The 18,213-nt window shown below is 56.6% G+C and overlaps 2 protein-coding genes across 3 annotated transcripts; both read right to left on the bottom strand.

The window, feature by feature from the left end:
• Positions 1-46: 46 nt before the first annotated feature.
• AMELX (amelogenin X-linked) lies at positions 47-9,679 on the bottom strand. The gene is made up of 4 exons (XM_055805790.1): positions 8,064-9,679; positions 6,693-6,755; positions 6,086-6,260; positions 47-2,050 (listed from the first exon to the last, which is right to left on the bottom strand). Exons 1-4 carry the CDS (start codon positions 8,128-8,130, stop codon positions 1,534-1,536), a joined length of 822 nt encoding a protein of 273 aa, XP_055661765.1. The 5' UTR covers positions 8,131-9,679; the 3' UTR covers positions 47-1,533.
• A 637-nt stretch (positions 9,680-10,316) lies between these two features.
• Positions 10,317-17,573, bottom strand: LOC129784562 (uncharacterized). 2 transcript variants are annotated; one of them, XM_055805792.1, is made up of 4 exons: positions 14,673-17,573; positions 13,302-13,364; positions 12,695-12,869; positions 10,317-12,353 (listed from the first exon to the last, which is right to left on the bottom strand). In XM_055805792.1, the coding sequence occupies exons 1-4, from the start codon at positions 14,737-14,739 to the stop codon at positions 11,921-11,923; spliced, it is 738 nt and encodes a 245-aa protein (XP_055661767.1). In that variant the 5' UTR covers positions 14,740-17,573; the 3' UTR covers positions 10,317-11,920. The 2 variants fall into 2 exon arrangements, with proteins under 2 accessions (XP_055661767.1, XP_055661766.1); XM_055805791.1 differs by having other exon boundaries at positions 14,519-17,573.
• Between the last annotated feature and the right edge of the window lie 640 nt (positions 17,574-18,213).

Below are 18,213 nucleotides of genomic sequence, written 5' to 3' on the forward strand. Positions count from 1 at the left end.
AAACTTAATAAGGATCTAAATCTGTCTGTACTTAATGTTCAGCAAAACCATGCATAAATAAGTGTAACAGTAATACTAAAAATAATTAATTAATATCTTATTATTTTTATCTAATAAGACAGAAACAACTGAGATATCATCATGACTGCAGTTTTTGATTATAGACTTAGGATACAGGCTGGAATGCCAGTTTGCAGGATTAACAGTCTATCCAGTTTGATATATTTAAATAGTTAAGAATCTGTCCTTCTCCAAAATATTTTTATTCAGTACTGTAAATGACTAATATTTAGAATTAAAAACAGACCAGTTTAAAATATGTATAAATTATACATGCTTCAGCTGTACAGATGATTATATATCAATTTCAGATCCAAACAAGTACTTTGGCAGAATTATCCTAAAGTAAACATACTTGAAAGTAAAATTTTGTGTATGAATCACATACACGAACGCCGCTTTGCGAAGAGGCAAGGCAACATAACAAGCAGTTTAACATTAGCCAGCATATCTTAGCAGTCAGACCTGGCAATACTAAGATGTACTTGCAGGTGTCTTAGTTTCCCAAGAAATTATTTCAGTTTACTACAGTTAACAGCTCCAAACAGCTTGCACCAATTCCTGGTATTATACACTTCAGGTGTAGAAACCAGCTCAGTATTTCTAAAATGAGTATAATCAACAAGGACTTTCAAATAATATTGGACTCAGGTAGAAAAACCTTTCTGAAGTTAATGTCATGTGTTAGCAACTGAAAAATAACCTATGTGCAGTCCATATAACTGGACATTGTAAAACTGTGTGCTTTTTTATTTAGTACATTTTTTGGTTCACTGACAAATGCAGTTGTAGTTATGGCTGAACTGGCTACCATGTCTAATTGAACCCATCATGGGAAAAAACAAAAATAGCCCATCTAAATGAATAATCAGACCTACCTTAGCAGCAGCCTGTTAATTTGTGATCTGGCTGATATTAATGCCTAAATAGCAAATACTCCTTTTCCCTACCAATTCCTTGTGCAGTAAACCTGACTCAAAGCTTGGTGTAACACATTTCTCTTTATACTCATTGTGAGTGCTGCCTTGTCATGCTGACACTATCACCGATGCCTGCTGCAGCAAAATGGCCCTCACATCTGCCTGCTGATGCCTGTGGGTGAAGCCCAGGATGGCACGTAGGAGCAAGGCAAGCGTGTGTTTATTACCCTGCGTACTCTCCCGTGCTCTCCAAATTTAATGAGTAGCGGAGGGGCCTGGTGACCTCTTGGCTGGCTCCTTGCAGCTCTCCAAACACTCTTTCTTTCCAGGCTGTGTGCAGGATTCCTCAAGGAACGGGTGAACCAACATAGGGCTCCTGGGGGTTTTCTTACCGGGAGAGCTCTCATGTGAACAGGTGAAGCCCTTGCTAAAGCACTGGAGGGAAAAACCATCATTCATGCTTCTCGGAGAGAAGCGTTAAAACCCCTCTCCCTGTCATCACTTTTAGACCTTGTTGGCAAGAGTAACTGCCTTCTAAGCCAGAGCCTCAGAACTAACCCCTGCAGGGTGGTGGGAGAGATGGCCTTGGAAGCATGGTGGTCTTGGGGGTCTCAGAGGGCTTGGGAGCGGCAGGGGGCTCGAGGGTCTGGAAGGGCTTGGAGGGTGCAAGGGTCACTGCAGCTGGTGGATGCTGTCCTGGTTCCACTGCTGCAGGGGGGTTGGTAATGGGCACAGAGGGTGCTGGAGCTGCTGCAGTTGGTCCTGGGGCTGTCAGATGCTGGAGTGTTTCTGCTGCTGTAGTGTGGCCAGGGATGGGCTCAGAGGGGTGCAGGGGTGGTTGCTGTTCAGTCACGGCCTGGATAGTGCTGGTCTGGTTCCTCTGCTGCAAGGTGACCGGGGATGGGTGCCAGGGCCATGAAGAAGGTGGGTGCACACTTTTTCCAGTTGGCAGTGGTGTCTGCTCGCGTTGGGTCCAGCTCGAAGGAGTGCTGGGGCTGCAGCTTTGGCTGTTTGGGCACAAGCAGGAGCCACCGGTTTCCTGCTGGACTCTAGAAGCTCCAGCGACGGGCCTGTGGAGGGAGGAGGCCGCTGAGGCGCTCAGCTGCAGAGGGGGCGCACGGACTGTCCCCCACAGCACGGCCCAGAGCTGGCAAGGCTCCCCAGCACGGGCAGAGCCGCTGGCACGCCTTGGCCGACGTGGACACCCGCACCTCATGGCAGCCCCGAGCAGGGGGACTCCTCAGGGCAGGTTCGGTGGCCACCAGCCAGCGCTACTGGGCGCCTCCCTGGCTGGGGCAATCTCTTGGCCCCGCTCTTTCTCGTCCTGCCCTTGCTTTGCCAATGCCTGTCGCTGCTGGGGGCCACTTTTTTCTAACACTGGCTCCTCTCAGAGCAGGCTCCCGAGAAGGTGGCCCAGGAAGTAAGAGGCCAATTAAAGAATCTGACAGCAGCAGAAATCTCAGCAGAGAGTTTTGGGCAACCACCAGCTCACCATTTCACAGCAGCCTGACGACAAATGCTTCGTGGCCCTGAGCAGCCATCAAAGGAAGCAGTGTGGGGGGAATCAACAACTCACTCTTCTTTCTTCATCCACTGCCAGATGGCGACACAGCCCAATACTATTGCAACTGGCACGGAAAGCATGGTTGCTGCTGTGCCTATCATACAGTGCCTCTGTGCATCTTGGGGACAGAGAAGACTTGCGGTGCTTGGGGGATCATCAGCCCTTGTGGTTCTCTCGCTGTTCACGTCTGCAGGAGCAATTTGGAACGTTAGCCCGTCCTGCGCACCGCTGGTAAGTGTACATCACGTTTGATCTGGCTCGGTGTTTCCCCCAGTACTGGTTCCTGGAGGCATGCTCCCACCCTTTGGGGCAGGGTGTCCCACCCAACCAAACTCAGAAGGCCAGAAGGGGAGCACAGCAGGGAGCGCAGCTGCTTGACCGGTTGCTCCTTCGAGGGACACAGACAAAAACCGTCCCTGCAGCAGGCAGTGCCACCCCAGCTCTCCCTCCCCGTGAGACAGTTCCCACACCCCAGGGGACAGACTCAGGCCTCCTCAAGTGGCACTGAAGCCTTGCCCTCCCCCTAGTGCCTTTTCTCCAGCACAGGCACCGCCTGCAGCACCTCCCAGGTTTCAGGATGTGTCTCCCACTTGGGGACCCCAGCAAGACTGCTCCGTACCTGAGTCTGGTTCATAAAATTGATATATCTTTCCATCGTGGTCTTCTCCAGGCTTTGACGGCACTGCCAAAAAGCAGAGGGGGAAGGTTAAGCCTCAGCGAGTCTCAGGCACAGAGGACACAGGGGGCGGGGAAGAAGAAGGCTGCACCAGGGTCAGCGCAACCCCCGCTATCAGTACAGGCTGGGGGAGGAAGGGACTGAGAGCCGCCCTGCCAGGAAGGGCTTGGGGGTACTGGTGGATGAACAGCTGGGCATGAACCAGAAATGTGCGCTCGCAGGCCAGAAAGCCAACCGTGTCCTGGGCTGCATCAAAAGAAGCCACCAAAAAGATCGAAGGGATGGAACTCCTCTGCTCTGAAAAAAGGCTGAGAGAGGTGGGGTTGTTCAGCCTGGCGAAGAGAAGGCTCTGGGGAGACCTGATTCTGGTCTTTCAATACTTAATGGGCGCTTATCAGAGAGACTGTAGAGAAATGAAATGGTTTAATTAATATTGATAATATACAGCTCTGGGCTGGCTTCAGGGGTGGTGGGTTGGCTGATGTAGCTAAGGTGCAAGTGTGGCTGGTTTCTGTTAAGTGGTTAAATAGCTCTAAGGGGAATAGCCAGTGAAGAGAGATTGGGAAAGGGAGGAGAGAGACCTGGAGAAGGCAGCAGAGGGACTGTCCTGAAGAGTATGTAGAAACAGCATGAACCGTAGATGGACCATTGAGACCTCGTGGAGGATCGGTGGCTGTGCCGGGGCAAGGCGTGCTAACTACTTATTGAGCTTAACTTGGTATATGATGGTAGAAGACCTTGTTGCAGGTGGCTACTTTTGAGAGTACTACGACAAGAGATGGGGGCAGATTTTAGTACTGGGAGGCCTAGGGACAAGGGGCAATATTTTGAAGCTAGAAGAGGGCAGATTAAAACTAGACACAAGGACAGCAGGGTTTTTTATTATGCTGAGGGTGGTGAAACACTGTAACAGGCCCATCACCGACGGACAGGGAAACTACAGACCAACAGGACGCTGCTGGATCCATGGTGGTGACTATCTCTTGCGACTCTGTCCCGACTGCTTGCTAGGTTTCCTCCTCTTCTAGCCTTCCTTCCCTTTACTATCGCTATTTGCTTGTCAACACTTTGATCCTATAAACTTCCTTGATTGGCAGCATTTGACCTCATTTGCTTCTTTATCTCGCTCTGGGCATAACATCAAAACTCCCCGGCTCGGGCTGTCCTGGACTGGAAGACACAGTAACTGCATCACAGCGACCTCTGCGCTAATGTGGATGCTTCCAGCTCTGCAGCTGGTGGAGCAGGAGCAATGGCAGGACAATGTTCAAAACACTGTGGTCAGGCGGTCCATGTAAACGGCAGTCCCCGCCTGGTGAAAGGAGACCTCTCCCTATCTGTCCCCGACACGGGGAGCCAACACCACCTATCCTTCCCAGCTACTGTCACCACTCCTGGCAGGGCTTCTTCGTTGGCACAAGGGACTCTACCACTCGGACCGGGAGCAGCCGCAGGGCGCTGTTCAGCGGCGGTGCTCAGGGCTCTGTCATCTACCGCTAGTCACCACTTGCCATGAGGCTTCTCTGCAGGCGACGCAGGAGAACTGTATTGAGAAGGAGACCTGACCACGCTTCCCGCTCTCCCAGCTCTTTAATCACTTCAGGAGCAGCCCGGATGGCATCAGAGGGTGCCTTGCGTTGTAGGAGAAAGGGGCAGGACCTGCCCCTCAGGCTAATGACCTGTTTGCAGCAGGCTGGCAGTCAGGGATGAGCTGTGGAGCAGAGCGCGTAGTGCCGCCATTGGGGCTTTCCCCACGAGCCCGTGCCCAGCCCCTGCCTGCCGACACAGTGGGCATCCACGGCTGCGCCCAGGCGTGGAGCCCAGCCGGTGCTGGTGCCTCGCTTGGTTTGCTGTTGGTACCCCCTGGACACTTGTGTGACAGCCCTGTGTCACACTGTCTTTGGCGGGCAGCGGCTGAGCCCCGAAGCTGTCGGTTGGGGCTCTACTCAGTGCACCCCAGCTCCTACCCTGGTGTGGCTGCCTTCAGCCCCTGCTGTGCGGCTGGAGCAGCGGTCTCGGAGGGCTTGGGGGCCTGTGTGGTTGGTGCTGGGGCCGTTGACACTGTCCTAGTCTTGCTGCTGCAGGGTGGACGGTAATCTGCTTGGGGGGTGTGAGGGCGACTGCGGTTGGTCCTGGGACTCGAGGCTGCTGGACTGTCTCCTGCGCTCCAGGGCAACTGGGTGAGGGCTTGGTGGGCGTGGGGGCCGTTGCGTTTTGGTCGGGTGCTGGAGAGTCCTGGGCTGTTTCCTCTGCTGCCTGGGGGCCAGAAATGGGCTTGGGAGGCGCAGGGGGAAGTGCTCGTCCGTCATGGGCTGAACAGCGCTGCTCTGTCTGCTCTGCTGCAGGCTGGCCGGGGATGGGCTCAGATGGCATGGGGGCCGTGGGGAGGCCTGGTTCTCTGCTCTTCCAGGTGGGAGAGGCTCCTGTTGTGTCCAGCTGTCCGGGCGTGAGGGGCAGCTGCCGTTTTCCAGCTGGTCAGCTGAAGCTCCAGCGACGGGCCTGTGGAGAGAGGAGGCCGCTGAGGCGCTCAGCTGCAGAGGGGGCGCACGGACTGTCCCCCACAGCACGGCCCAGAGCTGGCAAGGCTCCCCAGCACGGGCAGAGCCGCTGGCACGCCTTGGCCGACGTGGACACCCGCACCTCATGGCAGCCCCGAGCAGGGGGACTCCTCAGGGCAGGTTCGGTGGCCACCAGCCAGCGCTACTGGGCGCCTCCCTGGCTGGGGCAATCTCTTGCCCCGCTCTTTCTCGTCCTGCCCTTGCTTTTGGGCAGCCACCAGGCTGCCACTCCGCGGCAGCCTGACTAGAAATGCTTCGTGGCTCTGAGCAGCCATCAGAGGAAGAGGAGGGAGGGAAATGTACTCACGCTTTCTTCTTCCTTCGCCACCAGACCACGACATAGCCCAACACAATTGTAACTTGCAGAGAAACAACAGCCGCTACTGCACCTATAGTGTACAACTTTCCAGGATCTCTGGGACTGGAAACAGTTGGGGGGCTCGGGGGATTGTAAAGCTCTGTGGTTCTCTCGGTGACATCATCTGCAGGAGCAATCAGGAACGTTAGCCCGTCCTGCGCACCACTGGTAAGCGTGCAGCACGATTGATCCGGCCAGGACATTCTCTCTTTCCCCCCGGTACTGGTGCCTGGAGGCACGTTCCCACCCTTTGGGGCAGGGTGTCCCACCCAACCAAACCCAGAAGGCCAGAAGGGGAGCACAGGGGGGGCGCAGCTGCTTGAGCCTTTGAGTGACACGGACAGAAACCGTCCCTGCAGCAGGCAGTGCCACCCCAGCTCTCCCTCCCCGTGAGACAGTTCCCACACCCCAGGGGACAGACTCAGGCCTCCTCAAGTGGCACTGAAGCCTTGCCCTCCCCCTAGTGCCTTTTCTCCAGCACAGGCACCGCCTGCAGCACCTCCCAGGTTTCAGGATGTGTCTCCCACTTGGGGACCCCAGCAAGACTGCTCCGTACCTGAGTCTGGTTCATAAAATTGATATATCTTTCCATCGTGGTCTTCTCCAGGCTTTGACGGCACTGCCAAAAAGCAGAGGGGGAAGGTTAAGCCTCAGCGAGTCTCAGGCACAGAGGACACAGGAGGACGGGGAGGTTCCCCCTAAGCCTCTGCCTAGTCTGGGAGTCAGGGCATCGCTGTGGACCTCGGCTCAGGGAGGGATCCCGCTCTGTGCTGCTCCTGTGCCTCTCGGCAGTCACAGCAAGCTCGGGGATGCAGCTAGAGCGGGAGGGACATTTGGCACATTTCCCATATCTGCGGAACATGGTCCCGATGCCTCGAACCCAAAACACTTTCAGCTTTGGCTGCTGCTGGGACTTGCCAGAGTGGGCACTGGGGGAAGAGCCTGCGCCTGGTTCCGACTCCACGCAACAGCCACGCCTGACCTGCTGGGGGACCAGGAAATTGCAGGCCATCTTTTGGTTTGCGTTGCACTTTTGGCGACGTGTAAAGCGATGCAAAATGCCTTCCTTCAAAGAGGACGGGAAGAAGCTGCAGCCAGTCCGGCCAGGGAAACAGCCCTTTCGAGAAGGGCTCCTCCGCCCTTCCCTGTAAGCACCAGCAACGGTCACGGTTGCCCCATCCCAGCTATCGGTCGGCAGACGGGAGATGCAGCACAGCCCAAGAAGCCTGCCGAACCAGCATCCCCACCGACCTCCAGCATCAGGAAAGGGCAGCCGGCGTCGCCTGGCACCTCGCTCCTGCCTGGAACTGGGCCAGTGGGCAAGCAGTGCTGCCCGTGAGCTGAACACAAGTTCAGCGCTCGCCAGGCCCTCAAATCTGCCTGCCAGCAGACGCCTGCACAAACCAGCTCCGAGCCGTAACGGCAAAACTGGGGCAGCAGCCGCCCCTGGCCCTCCGCTTGAAGCACAATTGGCAGCAGAGGCTCTGCACCATCTCTGTGGCTCAGCTGCCAAATTTCACAGCGAAGGCAGAGTGAAATGTGCCCACTGTGTCCTCTCTCCTGTTCCGCCAACATTTGCCTTAAGAACTCAGATGACTCGCAGGGGCCAGCAGACAGCTTTGCAAGGCAAAGCTCCACAGGGCGCATCTCTGAGCCCGGCCCGTTCCCTCTCTGCTCTCCTCCATGTCTGCGCATGGGCCACGGACGGAGCAACTTGCTCTTCAGGCGGAAAGAAGCCTAGAGGGTAGATGCAGCTTCCTCCCACTGATTTACCCGTGGGATGGCTCTCAGGCTCGAGGTCAGGAACAGGCCACGAATTCGGGATGGTGTAACCCTTGGGAGGCTCTGCAAGAGAATTGCACATGAGTAAGCTCTTGCCACATTGACACTGTTTCTTCTTTCAAGGCAAGAGACATTAAGAGCTTACTTCCAGGATGCCCCAAGTCCTCAAAACCATGTTCCCGCCAGGCAGCTGGATAATTGTGGAGAGTCATCTCACCTAGAAGCAAGCACAGAGGGGAAATGTTGCCATTGCCTGTTGGGATCCGCTTGTGCCTTAGTGAACCGCAGGCACTGGAAGGGGCTCAGGTAGCAGCGTGGGAGCCAGACCCCGGGGAGATTGCCAGCGCTGCAGAGGGGCCTGGTGACCTCTTGGCCGGCACCTGGCAGCTCTCCAACACGCTCTTCAAGCCAGGCCATGAACAAGACCCATTGCGGAGCACATGGGCCAACATAGGGCCCCTGGGGGCATTCTTACCCGCACAGCTCTCACACACACAGGGGAAGCCCTCACCAAAGCGCTCGAGGGAAAAGCCACATCCACGCTTCTCGGGGAGAGGAGCCCGCTGGCCCGTGAAAGGTCGCAAATGTGCCGAGTGCTTACCTGCTTCCTGCTCTTGCCAAGGTGCAGCCCAGGCAGCCCTGGCACGTAGGGCCTCCAGGAGGAGGAGGAGGAGGAGGCAGTGCTGAATGAGGGCCATGGCTCCCTTCAGCCACATGATCCTGTGCTGCTGTCACCGCTGCTGCTGCATGTGGTGCAGTTGCGGCTGGGGGCTGAGGCGTGGGTACTTATAGCTGGTGCATCGCCGTGGAGCTCCGTGACCTCACAGCCCCACTGTCACCTCGCAGCCCCACTGTGACCTCAGGGCCGGCCCAGGCCGCATAGCAACGGTGCTCAGGGGGAGAGCCGCTGGAGCACAGCCGGGGCAGCTGCCCTCCCAGGCTGGGGAGCACGCCCCGTCGGGCAGCTCCGTCCAAGGGCTGTCACACAGGTCGATTGCACCCTCAGCAAGTTTGCAGATGACACCAAGCTGAGTGGTGCAGCTATGCACCTGAGCAATGGGCTGCTGTCCAGAGGGACCTGGACAGGCTGGAGAAGCGGCCCATGTGAACCTCATGAGGTTCAAGAAGGCCAGGTGCAAGGTCCTGCACCAGGGTCAGGGCAATGCCCAGTATCAATACAGGCTGGGGGAGGCAGGGACTGAGAGCCGCCCTGCCAGGAAGGGCTTGGGGGTACCGGTGGATGAACAGCTGGGCATGAACCAGCAATGTGCGCTCGCAGGCCAGAAAGCCAACCGTGGCCTGGGCTGCATCAAAAGAAGCCACCAAAAAGATCGAAGGGATGGAACTCCTCTGCTCTGAAAAAAGGCTGAGAGAGGTGGGGTTGTTCAGCCTGGCGAAGAGAAGGCTCTGGGGAGACCTGATTCTGGTCTTCCAATACTTAATGTGCGCTTATCAGAGGGACGGGGACAGAGATCTGAGCAGGGCCAGCAGCCCTAGGGAGAAGGGGCAATGGTTTGAGGCTAGAAGAGGGAAAATTGAGACTAGACACAAGGACAGCAGGTGTTTTTTTATGGTGAGGGTGGCAAAACACTGTAACAGGTTGCCCAGAGAGGTGGTGGATGCCCCATCCCTGGAAACATTCAGGCTCAGCTGAGCAAAGTGATCCCGTTAAAGATGGCCCTGCTCATTGCAGGGGGATTGGACTCAGTGACCTGTAAAGGTCCCTTCCAACCCCAGAGATTCCATGATCCCATCTTTCACTCTGCCTTAGCCGTGAGACTCAGCAGCCAGAGGCTTTAGATGCACGTCTGGGGATGTTGTAGCCTGCACAGCAGGAAGGGATGGATCTGAGCCGCGCTGCAGCGACGCTGGCTTTCACACCGTTCCTCATGATGTGGGAGACTATATTGTGAGCTGACTGTCTCAAAGCTTGTTGACGTTCCTGCTGAGCTTGGTGACAGGCTACCTGGCAATTTAACCGAACTCGGCAGTTGCAAACGACACAAGAAGCAACAGCCACCCGAAACCAGACATCAGCTGGGGTCAAGGAACAGCCACGTTGTTCTGGGGGACATGTCCAGACACGAACGACCACCTCAACCTGCCAAGACATGCGCAGTCCATGGCAAAGGACCACGCAGCCGTGATGTGTGCCCCTCAAAACCAGCGTACCGAGACAGGGAGCACGTGTGGAAGTGCCGTTCGTGCCATTGCCTGGGGAAAGAGGCTCCCCAAATACCCTATAAAAGACTGTGCAATCAAACAGTAATGGGCACCATCAAGAGACCATGCCGTGGTTTAACACTGGTTGGAAACAAGTGCCACACCGCCGCTTGCTCACTCCCCCTCACCAAGAGGGATGGGGAGAAGAATCAGAAAGGAATGTAAAACTCAGGGGTTGAGATAAGAACAATTTAATAGGTAAAGCAAAAGCTCTGCACGCAAACAAAACAAAGCAAGGAATTCATTCACTACTTCCCATGGGCAGGCAGGTGTTTGACCATTCCCAGGAAATCAGGGCTCCATCACGCATAACAGTTACTTGGGAAGACAAAACCATAATGCCAAATGTCCCCTCCTTCCTTCTTCTTTCCCCAGTTTATATACTCAGCATGATGTCGTATGGTATGGAATACCTCTTTGGCCAGCTTGGGTCAGTTGTCCTGGCTGTGTCCCCTCAGCCCTCTCACTGGCAGGGCCCAAGAAACCAAAAAGTCCTTGACTTAGTATAAACATCACGCAGCAACAACTAAAAACATCAGTGTGCTATCAACATTGTTCTCACATCAGAGCCATACCACCGCGGTGCACTAACTACTAAGAAGAAAATTAAGTCTATCCCAGCTGAAACCATCACCGACGGACAGGGAAACTACAGACCAACAGGACGCTGCTGGATCCATGGTGGTGACTATCTCTTGCGACTCTGTCCCGACTGCTTGCTAGGTTTCCTCCTCTTCTAGCCTTCCTTCCCTTTACTATCGCTATTTGCTTGTCAACACTTTGATCCTATAAACTTCCTTGATTGGCAGCATTTGACCTCATTTGCTTCTTTATCTCGCTCTGGGCATAACATCAAAACTCCCCGGCTCGGGCTGTCCTGGACTGGAAGACACAGTAACTGCATCACAGCGACCTCTGCGCTAATGTGGATGCTTCCAGCTCTGCAGCTGGTGGAGCAGGAGCAATGGCAGGACAATGTTCAAAACACTGTGGTCAGGCGGTCCATGTAAACGGCAGTCCCCGCCTGGTGAAAGGAGACCTCTCCCTATCTGTCCCCGACACGGGGAGCCAACACCACCTATCCTTCCCAGCTACTGTCACCACTCCTGGCAGGGCTTCTTCGTTGACACAAGGGACTCTACCACTCGGACCGGGAGCAGCCGCAGGGCGCTGTTCAGCGGCGGTGCTCAGGGCTCTGTCATCTACCGCTAGTCACCACTTGCCATGAGGCTTCTCTGCAGGCGACGCAGGAGAACTGTATTGAGAAGGAGACCTGACCACGCTTCCCGCTCTCCCAGCTCTTTAATCACTTCAGGAGCAGCCCGGATGGCATCAGAGGGTGCCTTGCGTTGTAGGAGAAAGGGGCAGGACCTGCCCCTCAGGCTAATGACCTGTTTGCAGCAGGCTGGCAGTCAGGGATGAGCTGTGGAGCAGAGCACATAGTGCCGCCATTGGGGCTTTCCCCACGCGCCCGTGCCCAGCTCCTGCCTGCCGACACAGTGGGCATCCATGGCTGCGCCCAGGCGTGGAGCCCAGCCGGTGCTGGTGCCTCGCTTGGTTTGCTGTTGGTACCCCCTGGACACTTGTGTGACAGCCCTGTGTCACACTGTCTTTGGCGGGCAGCGGCTGAGCCCCGAAGCCGTCGGTTGGGGCTCTACTCAGTGCACCCCAGCTCCTACCCTGGTGTGGCTGCCTTCAGCCCCTGCTGTGCGGCTGGAGCAGCGGTCTCGGAGGGCTTGGGGGCCTGTGTGGTTGGTGCTGGGGCCGTTGGACACTGTCCTAGTCTTGCTGCTGCAGGGTGGACGGTAATCTGCTCGGGGGGTGTGAGGGCGACTGCGGTTGGTCCTGGGGCTGAAGGCTGCTGGACTGTCTCCTGCGCTCCAGGGCAACTGGGTGAGGGCTTGGTGGGCGTGGGGGCCGTTGCTTTTTGGTCGGGTGCTGGAGAGTCCTGGGCTGTTTCCTCTGCTGCCTGGGGGCCAGAAATGGGGTTGGGAGGCGCAGGGGGAAGTGCTCGTCCGTCATGGGCTGAACAGCGCTGCTCTGTCTGCTCTGCTGCAGGCTGGCCGGGGATGGGCTCAGATGGCATGGGGGCCGTGGGGGGGCCTGGTTCTCTGCTCTTCCAGGTGGGAGAGGCTCCTGTTGTGTCCAGCTGTCCGGGCGTGAGGGGCAGCTGCCGTTTTCCAGCTGGTCAGCTGAAGCTCCAGCGACGGGCCTGTGGAGAGAGGAGGCCGCTGAGGCGCTCAGCTGCAGAGGGGGCGCACGGACTGTCCCCCACAGCACGGCCCAGAGCTGGCAAGGCTCCCCAGCACGGGCAGAGCTGCTGGCACGCCTTGGCCGACGTGGACACCCGCACCTCATGGCAGCCCCGAGCAGGGGGACTCCTCAGGGCAGGTTCGGTGGCCACCAGCCAGCGCTACTGGGCACCTCCCTGGCTGGGGCAATCTCTTGGCCCGCTCTTTCTCGTCCTGCCCTTGCTTTTGGGCAGCCTGACTAGAAATGCTTCGTGGCTCTGAGCAGCCATCAGAGGAAGAGGAGGGAGGGAAATGTACTCACGCTTTCTTCTTCCTTCGCCACCAGACCACGACACAGCCCAACACAATGGCAACTTGCAGAGAAACAACAGCCGCTACTGCACCCATAGTAGAGAGCTTTCCAGGGTCTCTGGGACCGGAAACAGCTGGGGGGCTCGGGGGATTGTAAAGCTCTGTGGTTCTCTCGGTGACATCATCTGCAGGAGCAATCAGGAACGTTAGCCCGTCCTTCGCACCACTGGTAAGCGTGCAGCACGATTGATCCGGCCAGGACATTCTCTCTTTCCCCCCCGTACTGGTGCCTGGAGGCACGTTCCCACCCTTTGGGGCAGGGTGTCCCACCCAACCAAACCCAGAAGGCCAGAAGGGGAGCACAGGGGGGGCGCAGCTGCTTGAGCCTTTGAGTGACACGGACAGAAACCGTCCCTGCAGCAGGCAGTGCCACCCCAGCTCTCCCTCCCCGTGAGACAGTTCCCACACCCCAGGGGACAGACTCAGGCCTCCTCAAGTGGCACTGAAGCCTTGCCCTCCCCCTAGTGCCTTTTCTCCAGCACAGGCACCGCCTGCAGCACCTCCCAGGTTTCAGGATGTGTCTCCCACTTGGGGACCCCAGCAAGACTGCTCCGTACCTGAGCCCGGTTCATAAGCCCGATTTATCTTGCTCTGGTGGTCTTCTCCAGGCTTTGACGGCACTGCCAAAAAGCAGAGGGGGAAGGTTAAGCCTCAGCGAGTCTCAGGCACAGAGGACACAGGAGGACGGGGAGGTTCCCCCTAAGCCTCTGCCTAGTCTGGGAGTCAGGGCATCGCTGTGGACCTCGGCTCAGGGAGGGATCCCGCTCTGTGCTGCTCCTGTGCCTCTCGGCAGTCACAGCAAGCTCGGGGATGCAGCTAGAGCGGGAGGGACATTTGGCACATTTCCCATATCTGCGGAACATGGTCCCGATGCCTCGAACCCAAAACACTTTCAGCTTTGGCTGCTGCTGTGACTTGCCAGAGTGGGCACTGGGGGAAGAGCCTGCGCCTGGTTCCGACTCCACGCAACAGCCACGCCTGACCTGCTGGGGGACCAGGAAATTGCAGGCCATCTTTTCGTTTGTGTTGCACTTTTGGCGACGTGTAAAGCGATGCAAAATGCCTTCCTTCAAAGAGGACGGGAAGAAGCTGCAGCCAGTCCGGCCAGGGAAACAGCCCTTTCGAGAAGGGCTCCTCCGCCCTTCCCTGTAAGCACCAGCAACGGTCACGGTTGCCCCATCCCAGCTATCGGTCGGCAGACGGGAGATGCAGCACAGCCCAAGAAGCCTGCCGAACCAGCATCCCCACCGACCTCCAGCATCAGGAAAGGGCAGCCGGCGTCGCCTGGCACCTCGCTCCTGCCTGGAACTGGGCCAGTGGGCAAGCAGTGCTGCCCGTGAGCTGAACACAAGTTCAGCGCTCGCCAGGCCCTCAAATCTGCCTGCCAGCAGACGCCTGCACAAACCAGCTCCGAGCCGTAACGGCAAAACTGGGGCAGCAGCCGCCCCTGGCCCTCCGCTTGAAGCACAATTGGCAGCAGAGGCTCTGCACCATCTCTGTGGCTCAGCTGCCAAATTTCACAGCGAAGGCAGAGTGAAATGTGCCCACTGTGTCCTCTCTCCTGTTCCGCCAACATTTGCCTTAAGAACTCAGATGACTCGCAGGGGCCAGCAGACAGCTTTGCAAGGCAAAGCTCCACAGGGCGCATCTCTGAGCCCGGCCCGTTCCCTCTCTGCTCTCCTCCATGTCTGCGCATGGGCCACGGACGGAGCAACTTGCTCTTCAGGCGGAAAGAAGCCTAGAGGGTAGATGCAGCTTCCTCCCACTGATTTACCCGTGGGATGGCTCTCAGGCTCGAGGTCAGGAACAGGCCACGAATTCGGGATGGTGTAACCCTTGGGAGGCTCTGCAAGAGAATTGCACATGAGTAAGCTCTTGCCACATTGACACTGTTTCTTCTTTCAAGGCAAGAGACATTAAGAGCTTACTTCCAGGATGCCCCAAGTCCTCAAAACCATGTTCCCGCCAGGCAGCTGGATAATTGTGGAGAGTCATCTCACCTAGAAGCAAGCACAGAGGGGAAATGTTGCCATTGCCTGTTGGGATCCGCTTGTGCCTTAGTGAACCGCAGGCACTGGAAGGGGCTCAGGTAGCAGCGTGGGAGCCAGACCCCGGGGAGATTGCCAGCGCTGCAGAGGGGCCTGGTGACCTCTTGGCCGGCACCTGGCAGCTCTCCAACACGCTCTTCAAGCCAGGCCATGAACAAGACCCCTCAGGGAGCGTGTGGGCCAACATAGGGCCCCTGGGGGCATTCTTACCCGCACAGCTCTCACACACACAGGGGAAGCCCTCACCAAAGCGCTCGAGGGAAAAGCCACATCCACGCTTCTCGGGGAGAGGAGCCCACTGGCCCGTGAAAGGTCGCAAATGTGCCGAGTGCTTACCTGCTTCCTGCTCTTGCCAAGGTGCAGCCCAGGCAGCCCTGGCACGTAGGGCCTCCAGGAGGAGGAGGAGGAGGAGGCAGTGCTGAATGAGGGCCATGGCTCCCTTCAGCCACATGATCCTGTGCTGCTGTCACCGCTGCTGCTGCATGAGGTGCAGTTGCGGCTGGGGGCTGAGGCGTGGGTACTTATAGCTGGTGCATCGCCGTGGAGCTCCGTGACCTCACAGCCCCACTGTCACCTCGCAGCCCCACTGTGACCTCAGGGCCGGCCCAGGCCGCATAGCAACGGTGCTCAGGGGGAGAGCCGCTGGAGCACAGCCGGGGCAGCTGCCCTCCCAGGCTGGGGAGCACGCCCCGTCGGGCAGCTCCGTCCAAGGGCTGTCACACAGGTCGATTGCACCCTCAGCAAGTTTGCAGATGACACCAAGCTGAGTGGTGCAGCTATGCACCTGAGCAATGGGCTGCTGTCCAGAGGGACCTGGACAGGCTGGAGAAGCGGCCCATGTGAACCTCATGAGGTTCAAGAAGGCCAGGTGCAAGGTCCTGCACCAGGGTCAGGGCAATGCCCAGTATCAATACAGGCTGGGGGAGGCAGGGACTGAGAGCCGCCCTGCCAGGAAGGGCTTGGGGGTACTGGTGGATGAACAGCTGGGCATGAACCAGCAATGTGCGCTCGCAGGCCAGAAAGCCAACCGTGTCCTGGGCTGCATCAAAAGAAGCCACCAAAAAGATCGAAGGGATGGAACTCCTCTGCTCTGAAAAAAGGCTGAGAGAGGTGGGGTTGTTCAGCCTGGCGAAGAGAAGGCTCTGGGGAGACCTGATTCTGGTCTTCCAATACTTAATGTGCGCTTATCAGAGGGACGGGGACAGAGATCTGAGCAGGGCCAGCAGCCCTAGGGAGAAGGGGCAATGGTTTGAGGCTAGAAGAGGGAAAATTGAGACTAGACACAAGGACAGCAGGTGTTTTTTTATGGTGAGGGTGGCAAAACACTGTAACAGGTTGCCCAGAGAGGTGGTGGATGCCCCATCCCTGGAAACATTCAGGCTCAGCTGAGCAAAGTGATCCCGTTAAAGATGGCCCTGCTCATTGCAGGGGGATTGGACTCAGTGACCTGTAAAGGTCCCTTCCAACCCCAGAGATTCCATGATCCCGTCTTTCACTCTGCCTTAGCCGTGAGACTCAGCAGCCAGAGGCTTTAGATGCACGTCTGGGGATGTTGTAGCCTGCACAGCAGGAAGGGATGGATCTGAGCCGCGCTGCAGCGACGCTGGCTTTCACACCGTTCCTCATGATGTGGGAGACTATATTGTGAGCTGACTGTCTCAAAGCTTGTTGACGTTCCTGCTGAGCTTGGTGACAGGCTACCTGGCAATTTAACCGAACTCGGCAGTTGCAAACGACACAAGAAGCAACAGCCACCCGAAACCAGACATCAGCTGGGGTCAAGGAACAGCCACGTTGTTCTGGGGGACATGTCCAGACGCGAACGACCACCTCAACCTGCCAAGACATGCGCAGTCCATGGCAAAGGACCACGCAGCCGTGATGTGTGCCCCTCAAAACCAGCGTACCGAGACAGGGAGCACGTGTGGAAGTGCCGTTCGTGCCATTGCCTGGGGAAAGAGGCTCCCCAAATACCCTATAAAAGACTGTGCAATCAAACAGTAATGGGCACCATCAAGAGACCATGCCGTGGTTTAACACTGGTTGGAAACAAGTGCCACACCGCCGCTTGCTCACTCCCCCTCACCAAGAGGGATGGGGAGAAGAATCAGAAAGGAATGTAAAACTCAGGGGTTGAGATAAGAACAATTTAATAGGTAAAGCAAAAGCTCTGCACGCAAACAAAACAAAGCAAGGAATTCATTCACTACTTCCCATGGGCAGGCAGGTGTTTGACCATTCCCAGGAAATCAGGGCTCCATCACGCATAACAGTTACTTGGGAAGACAAAACCATAATGCCAAATGTCCCCTCCTTCCTTCTTCTTTCCCCAGTTTATATACTCAGCATGATGTCGTATGGTATGGAATACCTCTTTGGCCAGCTTGGGTCAGTTGTCCTGGCTGTGTCCCCTCAGCCCTCTCACTGGCAGGGCCCAAGAAACCAAAAAGTCCTTGACTTAGTATAAACATCACGCAGCAACAACTAAAAACATCAGTGTGCTATCAACATTGTTCTCACATCAGAGCCAAACCACCGCGGTGTACTAACTACTAAGAAGAAAATTAAGTCTATCCCAGCTGAAACCATCACCGACGGACAGGGAAACTACAGACCAACAGGACGCTGCTGGATCCATGGTGGTGACTATCTCTTGCGACTCTGTCCCGACTGCTTGCTAGGTTTCCTCCTCTTCTAGCCTTCCTTCCCTTTACTATCGCTATTTGCTTGTCAACACTTTGATCCTATAAACTTCCTTGATTGGCAGCATTTGACCTCATTTGCTTCTTTATCTCGCTCTGGGCATAACATCAAAACTCCCCGGCTCGGGCTGTCCTGGACTGGAAGACACAGTAACTGCATCACAGCGACCTCTGCGCTAATGTGGATGCTTCCAGCTCTGCAGCTGGTGGAGCAGGAGCAATGGCAGGACAATGTTCAAAACACTGTGGTCAGGCGGTCCATGTAAACGGCAGTCCCCGCCTGGTGAAAGGAGACCTCTCCCTATCTGTCCCCGACACGGGGAGCCAACACCACCTATCCTTCCCAGCTACTGTCACCACTCCTGGCAGGGCTTCTTCGTTGACACAAGGGACTCTACCACTCGGACCGGGAGCAGCCGCAGGGCGCTGTTCAGCGGCGGTGCTCAGGGCTCTGTCATCTACCGCTAGTCACCACTTGCCATGAGGCTTCTCTGCAGGCGACGCAGGAGAACTGTATTGAGAAGGAGACCTGACCACGCTTCCCGCTCTCCCAGCTCTTTAATCACTTCAGGAGCAGCCCGGATGGCATCAGAGGGTGCCTTGCGTTGTAGGAGAAAGGGGCAGGACCTGCCCCTCAGGCTAATGACCTGTTTGCAGCAGGCTGGCAGTCAGGGATGAGCTGTGGAGCAGAGCACATAGTGCCGCCATTAGGGCTTTCC

Source organism: Falco peregrinus, chromosome 5, assembly GCF_023634155.1.
Source record: "Falco peregrinus isolate bFalPer1 chromosome 5, bFalPer1.pri, whole genome shotgun sequence".
Classification (NCBI taxonomy): domain Eukaryota; kingdom Metazoa; phylum Chordata; class Aves; order Falconiformes; family Falconidae; genus Falco; species Falco peregrinus.

Bases quoted from the DNA above. Each gene is read 5' to 3' on its own strand.
- AMELX (XM_055805790.1), bottom strand. From the start codon at position 8,130: ATGACTCTCCACAATTATCCAGCTGCCTGGCGGGAACATGGTTTTGAG. The intron at 6,756-8,063 runs GTAAGCTCTTAA...GCTTTTTGGCAG, and splicing joins GGACTTGGGGCATCCTGGAA to TGCCGTCAAAGCCTGGAGAA. The intron at 2,051-6,085 runs GTGAGTACATTT...CTCCCTCCACAG, and splicing joins TGGCGAAGGAAGAAGAAAGC to GCCCGTCGCTGGAGCTTCTA.
- LOC129784562 (XM_055805791.1), bottom strand. From the start codon at position 14,609: ATGTGCAATTCTCTTGCAGAGCCTCCCAAGGGTTACACCATCCCGAAT. The intron at 13,365-14,518 runs GTAAATCAGTGG...GCTTTTTGGCAG, and splicing joins GCCTGAGAGCCATCCCACGG to TGCCGTCAAAGCCTGGAGAA. The intron at 12,870-13,301 runs GTACGGAGCAGT...TTGCTCCTGCAG, and splicing joins GGCTTATGAACCGGGCTCAG to ATGATGTCACCGAGAGAACC.